At 43.2% G+C, this 9,054-nt stretch overlaps 1 protein-coding gene across 1 annotated transcript; it reads left to right on the forward strand.

Moving 5' to 3' along the window:
• Positions 1-636: 636 nt before the first annotated feature.
• On the forward strand, positions 637-6,101 carry kcnj2a (potassium inwardly rectifying channel subfamily J member 2a). Its single transcript, XM_026315841.1, has 2 exons — positions 637-980; positions 2,873-6,101. The coding sequence occupies exon 2, from the start codon at positions 3,115-3,117 to the stop codon at positions 4,396-4,398; it is 1,284 nt and encodes a 427-aa protein (XP_026171626.1). The 5' UTR covers positions 637-980; positions 2,873-3,114; the 3' UTR covers positions 4,399-6,101.
• Positions 6,102-9,054: the final 2,953 nt, after the last annotated feature.

Raw genomic sequence — 9,054 nt, forward strand, 5'->3', positions numbered from 1 at the left:
GAATTAGCAAGCAGGAAGAATGATTTAGGCAATGCTTTAAGACAACAGGGCTACAGCCTGACCTAAAATTATAGGCCGACAGATGCATAGTCTAAACATCCGTAGCCACTTGATAGCTCAGTGGAGAAAGGCAGTCATATCATAATACAGGCATGTAGGCCTTTATTGAGTGAGTCATTCTTTCCGACAGAGCACATTTTCCATAGTAAAAAAAATAAAATCTCTAAAAATAAGGGGTATCACTGAAAATGAGGCTGACGGCCAGTTGTGCTGCACAGCATCAACAGCAGGTGGTAACACATTTTGATGCCCCTGCAGAGAAAAGCTTCATTTCTGTTTTGACATGGAGCTCTGGAAAAACCAAAGACTGAAGCTGCAGCTTATCAGTTTGTAAAAGACTCTGGCAACTTTCCTACAGAGCTGGATCACATAAATCCATCTGCATATATTAGAGGTTTATTAAGTAGTACTAACACAGTCCAGGAGTCTTCAACAGGGGAAACGCCTAAACTACAGACTAAATTTCCTTTCTGACATTTATTTCTGTTTCAGCTTTAACCCTCCTCCCGTTTTCTTTCCGCACAAACTGAGTTTCATCTACCCATTAGTGTAAGATCGGTCTTCATGCTGTGCTCGGTTCACACATCACTCGGATCCGTCAAACGCACAAAATGACACAAACACAATGTGCAACTGCGCCCGTTTCTCGGTGTGCGCTCCCCCCTCTCTCCATTGGAGGGGCGCGGACCGGGGGGCGGGCCGTGCCGGTGCGTGTTTAAAACGCTTTGGGCAAACTCACTGCGAAGCACATTATCGAGACCGGTCCTCCAGAGACGTAAGACAGGAGTTTCACACTAGATCTTGCTCGGCCGAGATACAAAACAAGTGCGCGGAGAGGACGCCGTGAATAGCGGAGGCCAAAAACCGCCTGGATTATATCTCACCAAGCTGATTCCAACCGGTGCCCAGATGAACAACAGGTAGAGGAAACATCTATTTCTGTAATAGAGCCAGTCCTCCCATCCTTTAATGTGAATGTCATGCCATGTTTGAGCTGTAATCTTTGGCAGCTCACATTCAATTCTGATTTTCTGAACTTCAGTCTCTGCGCCGACTTCCTGGCTTTTACGCACCGTCCGCTGCCACAGTTGTCAGATGCCCCGCCAAAAGTTTCTCTTCTCTTCTCCAGCTTCCTCAGTTTCTTCTCTCTCTATGTTTTAACACTTCATACTGTATCAACTTTTCATTTCTGATGCCTGCAGTTGGAAAACGTGCGTGTGTCCCAGTGTGCGGGTGTGTGTGGACGATTGCATCAGAAGCCCGTTGCTTTTTCCCCCTCGCACCTGTTAACATTTGTCGCTGGCATTTGGTGCATTCGAAGAGCGGATCAGTCCGTGTTCCTGCCGCCTGATGCAGCTCAGAAATCGGTTACAGACACAGGCTTATTTCAGTAGAGCCACATTGTGACGACGGGAAATGATGATAATCATTATTTTGGATTATTATTTATTTGTTTTCTAAAAATGACTCTGGTTTGGTCATTTTGAAAACAAAGAGCACAGACTTGGGCACATGGTTTATTCCAGGAAAAGACTTTTCTAAGCTGTTTAAAAAAAGTTTTGTCATGTTTACATGTCATGCACCATTACGCAATATTTAACAAAGCAGCTTCCTCATCAACAGCGCATGAACTGTACACGGAGTGATGCCTGGAGGACATGATGCTAGTTTTAGTGGATGTCAATGCAAATGGTGTTTTTGTGGCACATGAGTACAAATCTTACAAATCAGCTACTTTCGATTTTTCTGACATTAACCTGGATATGACTCAGTGACTGGCTGCTGTCATTCACCTACACTGTGTATGTGGTGTCGTGTCACAGTCTAGACCTGAAGAACTTTCCAGTTTTCATCAGCAGCTTCTTTCCTCATGTCACAACTCTCACATCCCAGACAGAAATAGGAGAAAGAACAGTGAGACCATGGCAGGCCTGTTTCGACATTGTTGCCAGGACAGCCAAAACTAATGATGGTGTTTGAGCCGTGCCGGGACAATCCTCACTGGGCGACCGTTATTTCAGAAGAGAGCAGAAGTCCCAGAGGGCTCTGAGAGTCAACAAGCTGTGCACCTCTCTGCACAACCAAAGATAAAACAAGCGTCTTTAAAATAACAGCTCTAGTGCACTAAAGCTCTGTGACATGTCATTTCTGTTCTGCATAGATGGAAACTGACAGTAAGATTGAGGCTGTTCATGCAGAAAAGCTGTTCCAAAAAAAGCGACCAACGCAGATCATTTGTAGATTTAACATTTCAAGATGGAAGAGGCTGATAACTTCTCAAAAATTAAGCTGCACATGCAAAATAATCCAGCTTGAAATAATCTTGACTTGGGGTTGCTTGGTTTCAAATTTATGTAACGTGCATTTTCAATTATTGCAGTATATTATTTCAAAGATGGCAGGCAGGAACTTTCCCAGATCCCGTAGAAACGCTGTAACCCAAAATCCAACAAGAAATGATCAGGTCAGGGCAGGGCAGCCAAGACAAACAAGTCGACTTTGTACACGACAAATAATGGGACCTGAGTGTAATTACTGTGTGGCCTCTCCCAGTGAAATGTTAGATCGGGGTTAAATATCATTGTTGTCATAACTGGATGAAATATTGTTGGCACAGGGACACAAGCTTTTCTGACCCTTTTGAAGCTTTTTCTCAGGCTGCATGCACGTCTGACTGAATGCAGTTATTAGTTCTGATAAGTCACTTCGACAAGTATCTACTCAAGTGTCGAACCAATACGTTATTGTTTTTGATGCTGTCATTACAGGCCGGTTTGTCTAACAGACGTCTCCTGTCTCTGTTTTCTCATAGCAAATTAACTTGATGAGGTCCAGTCATCTGACGACAGAGGAGTGACCACTTCATCCTCCTCTTCTCGCACTGTCAAGGGGCCAGTGAGGCTGAAGAGGCGCCCCTTCAGCCCGCCTCATTTTTTCACCATTTCCTCTGAGTTGGTCCCCCAAAGTGTTTCAAAACTGTTTCTCCAACGCTTTTTCCAGAAACTTAGACTGTTTTCCAAAGCAGAACCAGCACAGCCCTCCCAGACTGAGGTGATGGGAAGCGTGCGAGCCAGCCGCTACAGCATTGTGTCATCAGAGGAGGACGGCATGAAGCTTGCCACTATGGCAGTACCCAACGGCTACGGCAACGGCAAGAGCAAGGTGCACACAAGGCAACATCCGCAGAGCAGATTTGTAAAGAAAGACGGTCACTGCAATGTCCAGTTCATCAACGTGAGCGAGAAAGGTCAGCGATATTTGGCTGACATCTTCACTACCTGTGTGGACATCCGCTGGAGGTGGATGTTCGTCATCTTCTGCCTCGCCTTCCTCCTGTCGTGGCTGTTCTTCGGCTGTGTCTTCTGGCTGGTGGCCATCTTCCACGGGGACTTGGAAAATGGGGGGCAGAAGTGCATCTCCAACGTAGGCAGCTTCACTGCTGCCTTCCTGTTCTCCATTGAGACTCAAACCACCATTGGCTACGGCTACAGATACGTCACCGACGAGTGTCCTGTCGCAGTCTTCATGGTGGTTTTCCAAAGCATTGTGGGCTGCCTTATCGATGCCTTCATCATTGGCGCTGTCATGGCAAAGATGGCAAAGCCCAAGAAGAGGAACGAAACTTTGGTTTTCAGTCATAACGCCACGGTGGCCATGAGGGACAACAAGCTCTGCCTGATGTGGCGTGTGGGCAACTTAAGGAAGAGCCACCTGGTTGAGGCACATGTGCGGGCACAACTTCTGAAATCCCGGACAACGGCGGAGGGGGAGTACATCCCACTCGACCAGATGGACATAGATGTGGGCTTCGACAGTGGAGTCGACCGCATCTTCCTGGTCTCTCCGATCACCATTGTCCACGAGATCGACGAGGACAGCCCCTTCTACGACATGAGCAAACAGGACCTGGAGAACTCGGAGTTTGAAATCGTGGTCATCCTGGAGGGAATGGTTGAGGCCACCGCGATGACCACGCAGTGTCGCAGCTCCTATGTCGCCAGCGAGATCCTCTGGGGCCATCGCTTTGAGCCAGTGCTCTTCGAGGAAAAGAACTACTACAAAGTGGACTACTCCCGCTTCCATAAGACATATGAGGTGCCAAGCACACCTCTGTGCAGCGCCAGAGACCTCGCAGAGAAAAAATACATTCTCTCAAACTCCAACTCCTTCTGCTACGAAAACGAGATGGCGCTGGAGAACAAAGAGGACACGGACGAGGGGAACGGGGGCAGCGTCGGGCCTGATGGCACCCAGACAGACAACATCTCAGAGACTGAACACAGCCAAGCCACAGTGCCGCTAGAGCCCCGGCCTCTGAGAAGAGAATCTGAAATATGACTGTTCAGACCTCAAACCTCACTTGAGAGATTTTTTGAAACTCACCTCTCTGATCCGGCACAACGAGCTGAGCTGGGCCTCGGGCAGAGGACATGCCAATGGTACTGCTGTGGGAAGTGGCAAGGTTTAGGACTTTGTATGTGAGAGGCTGAACTTTGACTACACACAGTATGACAAAACACAGCACTATGAACTACGTGCTCATTGCAGAATGAATTCTCCATGAAGTCCCCATGAATGTGTGTCTGGTGACTGCAAGACGACAGACAGGAAGGAAATTGTTGAAATGACTTGAAAAATTGCAGGCATGTCTCAGTTTCTCTCTCCAGCAAGAACAAAAGGTTGATATTTAATATTTTAGAGAATATATTGTCTAGTGCTGCTAGAAAACAGTGGAAGTAAAACCAAAAAGCCCTTTAAGAAGCTTTCATTTTGACACTTTGCGCACTCACTCAAAACCAAAGAGTAGATGTCTGAAACAAGGAAGGTACAAGAGTATTTGTTCATGAGCTGGTCTCAGAAGACATCACAAACCCTTTCTGTCCACGAGAAAGGTCGAGGAACTTCCTCGGGCTTGAAAGCACTGAATTTCTGATCTTCTGCCTTATTTTGCAGTCGCTGATCTGAGGTTGTTCATTGCTGGTCAGACTGATAGAAACATGCCTGCTCATGTCAAGACATGGAGCAGGGTAGTATTAACAGCATCAAACTGACAAATCATTAATTTAAACCAAGACTGGGGTAATATGAGAATCTGAATGTTCTTAAAAGTGCTGCTATGATGTTGCTTTTTTTTTTTTTTTTTTAAGGTTAATTGGGGAAAAAAAAAAAAAAAAAAAATGCCAGAGTATTACTTTCATCGTTTGCGTTTGTTAAAAAAAAAACGACACCCGATTAGATTTGGTACAGAGAAGTAGAATATAAGGTTTGTTTTTCAGTGTATAGTTCATTTTCTTCTGTTAGTCATCCTTATCGTGAGCCACTTCATCAAGTTAGAAATAGGGAAAGTGCAAAAGACAGAAATCAAGTGCAAAGGCTTTAGAGTAGAGGGCAGCTCTGCAGTGTTTGCTGAAGTGGAGCAGTTTTTCAACTTCAACCAAAATTTAGATTTTGTTTTTTTTTTTAAGCCAAACTGTTTTAATGGTTTTAAGGAAAAACCTTGTTTGCAAAGGACACCAGGTCTCTTCTCTAATGCCTGAGTCTGATACAGTGTTATGACAGGACTTGTTTTTTTTTTTTTTTTCTTTATAAATGTCTTTCTTAGTTTGCAAAAATATCAAATCTCCAAGTAAAACATTGTCAAAGCCACTTTCCCTTTTAGCTGCATGCAGACTACAGATCAGCCTACTACAATATCAACACTACTTGAGTTTTCATTCTCTGTTTTGTTTTACTCGAGAATGTAATTGTAGTGTAGTTCAAAGCCAAATGTACTGTAACCCCTGCATATGAAGGCGTACTGCATTAATGCAAATTTATATCCTGCATTTTGTTTTTTTTTTAAAAACACAGCGACAGAAGCCAATAGGCTCCATAGATCCATGTGTAAATACCTCCCTCCCTCCCTCTTGCAGTTATTTTGTATCAGTCTTCCAGATGTACTGCAAATCCACAGAATGTACAGATTTTTGTATTAATATTATTATTATTGTAAGTGATATCATTTTGTTCTTTTTCAATAAAATGTCAGTGGACAACTAGAATCATTTTGTGTTGCTTGTGACAAGGAGCAGATTTTTGAGGACTATAAGTTTTAGACCAACAGATCTTTTTCATCTCCACAGCCTCAGGGAGGAACCTCGGGGGGATGAGGCTCAGAGGAGACATCAATTGACCTTTGGGATTAATAAAACGTTTTACGTACAGGTCTGATGGCAGCTTGCTTTGGAAACAACATGAGCTCCTTATGGAAAGTGGTAGCAGAACAAAGCCAATAAGAATATTTAAGTCACTGTCATATGAAAATCAACCTCACATTATAGAGGCACATGTCTTACTTTTTACTTATCTACATTTACTGGAGACCTCGAGTTACTTCAGGTAATCAAAAGTCATCTAAGCTGCAACAATAACAAGCCATTAATAGAATTTAACACTAACTTGAACATTGATGCAAGACTTTTACTTAAAATGAAGTATATTTATAGTGAGGTGAAGACTTTTACTTAAAATTAAAATATCTTTTGCCCAAAGATTATATCGGTTCTTTCAAGGAGTAGTAATGGAAAAGCTACATTGCTTTAAGTTTGTGTTACAGACATTACATGTCCTCAAAAGCATCGTATGTCATCAGAGCAAGCTTCCTGTGTTATTTATTGGCTCAAAAGTAAAACTGAATGACAGGAAGGATGATTCAGTAAAGGAATATAATAAAGAGCCAGCAGCAGCAGCAGCAGCAGCTCACTGTGACACTGACCAGATGCCTTTTCCTTCATCCTTCTCTGGTGCAGGAGGATTTAACACCTTCTGTTTTCTCTGGAGCTGCTGTCAAACTGAACATCATATCTCTACCCTTTCAGTAACCACCACTCCAGTGGCACTGATCTTTCTAATAAAAGAAATGATTATGTTAAAGCACAGTTGTTAGTGACCAACCCGTCAACTCTGTTTATTTTTTAGCCTCTTTTAGCTCATAGTTTTGATTTTACTGCACATTTTGCCGTTTTGGTTCCGGTCTCATCAACCTTGTTTCCAGCAGCTGCGAAATAAATAAAACAAAAAGTCTCAAAAACTCCCTGCTCAGCAGCAAACGGCAGACAGACAAAGTCAAGAGACGAGCAGCTAGAGAGCCAGAGAGCCACCTCAGGAGGTGGTGGAGACCAAACCCAGAGCTAGACCAGACTAGGGCTGCACCTATCGATCATTTTTGGATTCGAGTATTCTAACGAATGGTTCAGCGATTACTTGAGTAATCGGATAAAATAGACATTTTGCATTTTTAAACAATGCTACTGTGCATGACAGAAAAACAGGTTACCTTAAGATGACGTTGCCTTGTGTCGACTCTGCTGGGAGGAATTTTTGTGATCGAGTTCCCCGATTGACTTGAGTAATCACTGCAGCCCTAGACCGGACTTTGGTTTATCTCTAGCTGTGGAAATCTAAATCATGAAACTTTATATAGCAATAATATGTCAAAGCTGTGGGCTTGTGAACTTCCTTTAGTGAGCCCCATGTTACAAAAAGAGACTTTTCAAAGCCAGAGAAAGTAAAACAAAAAAAATTTGAAACAAAAATGGATCAACTCTTGCAGAGCTGCCTGGGGTTTGGCTTAAATCGAAAATAACTGTATTAGTCAGCTAATTGCTATTCTCACCTTTCAGAAATCTTATCCAATATTCCAAGTTACATTCTGCTTTAATTATTCGTAATGACGGTTTCACATATGACGAGTCCACAGGGTGGACAGGGGTTCAGGGACCTGAAACGGAGAAGATCTTTTTTTTGGTTCTGCAGTTCTTGCCTCAAATGTGATGAGGGCGTATGAGTGGACATACACAAATATATTTGTGATGAATAATGAACATCAGGATTTTATTTTCATTTGTGCTCAGTTCTTAGAAAGCAGAGAAAGAGGAAACTTTTTTTTTTTTCCTCGTGCTGGAAACATTTTGCCTTCTGCTCCACAGCTCTGCCTCTTTCTTAAAAGTCTGGACATCTACCCGCTCAGTGGAAAATTCCTTGGTTTACCATGAAGGAAGACTGACACTAATATCAACTTGTGGAGTCAGAACGTTGAATGCGATGCTTCTGTGTGTTTCAGCCGTCTGACATAAAGCAGTTACAGTATCTGATTCATCAGAAAGAAAATGAGTCAGAGTTGTTTCGGTTGCTTATTATAATCAGGATCAGTGTTTCATATTTCCTCTATGAGACAACATTTTAAACGCAGGAGAAGATTAAAAAGAAAATTCATCTGCCGTGCATCTGGAAAAACCCAGTAAGGTGAAACAAACTGAAGAAATTCACCTTATTTATTTAGGTTTTTTGTAAACTAGAGCGCAGGAGGTGGCACCAGCGAGTCCCTGAAGGGCGACGCTGGTGGGAAAGTAAGGACTTACTTTCCGGTCACACCATTTCAGATCGCATTTATTTATTGAATTATTAATTTTAAGTTGTGACCGGGAAAGGCACATTGAGGTTACTTCCTTTCTGAAAGGAAGAATAGTGGCACATTGTTGAGCGCTGAGCAGTCAAACAGTGTCGGAGTGCTGCTGAAGGTGAGCGGCTGCGTTTCTATTGTGCAGCTCTGCTCGGCCCATTTATGAAAACAATAACACTGTATATATCAGCGGAGTAAACATCCAAAGGTAAATGTTAGGTCAGCTTCTATTATTTCTGTGTAAACCCCCGAGATATCAAGTATCCAAACAGTTTACTTTTTATCACTATTTATTTGTGTTTTATACATCATGCTCCACACATGCACGGTGGAAACAACAAAAAGCTTGGACCCACAACACAAACACAATCCATGCTCCTGAACTATAACCGGAACCCGTGGCTTTTATCGAAGCTTATGGGAACCTGGCGTTCAAACAGACCCGGCTCTTAATCCAAACCTGTGATCCCTGGTGTGTTTTGTCTGAAGCTGAAGTCAAGTCTTCCTGCTTCACACGGACCCCCGCTTAGCCAGACACAACCGTCGTCACAGAA

Source organism: Mastacembelus armatus, chromosome 19 (assembly GCF_900324485.2).
Source record: "Mastacembelus armatus chromosome 19, fMasArm1.2, whole genome shotgun sequence".
NCBI lineage: Eukaryota > Metazoa > Chordata > Actinopteri > Synbranchiformes > Mastacembelidae > Mastacembelus > Mastacembelus armatus.

Coding starts and splice junctions, on each gene's coding strand:
- kcnj2a (XM_026315841.1), top strand. CDS start 3,115: ATGGGAAGCGTGCGAGCCAGCCGCTACAGCATTGTGTCATCAGAGGAG.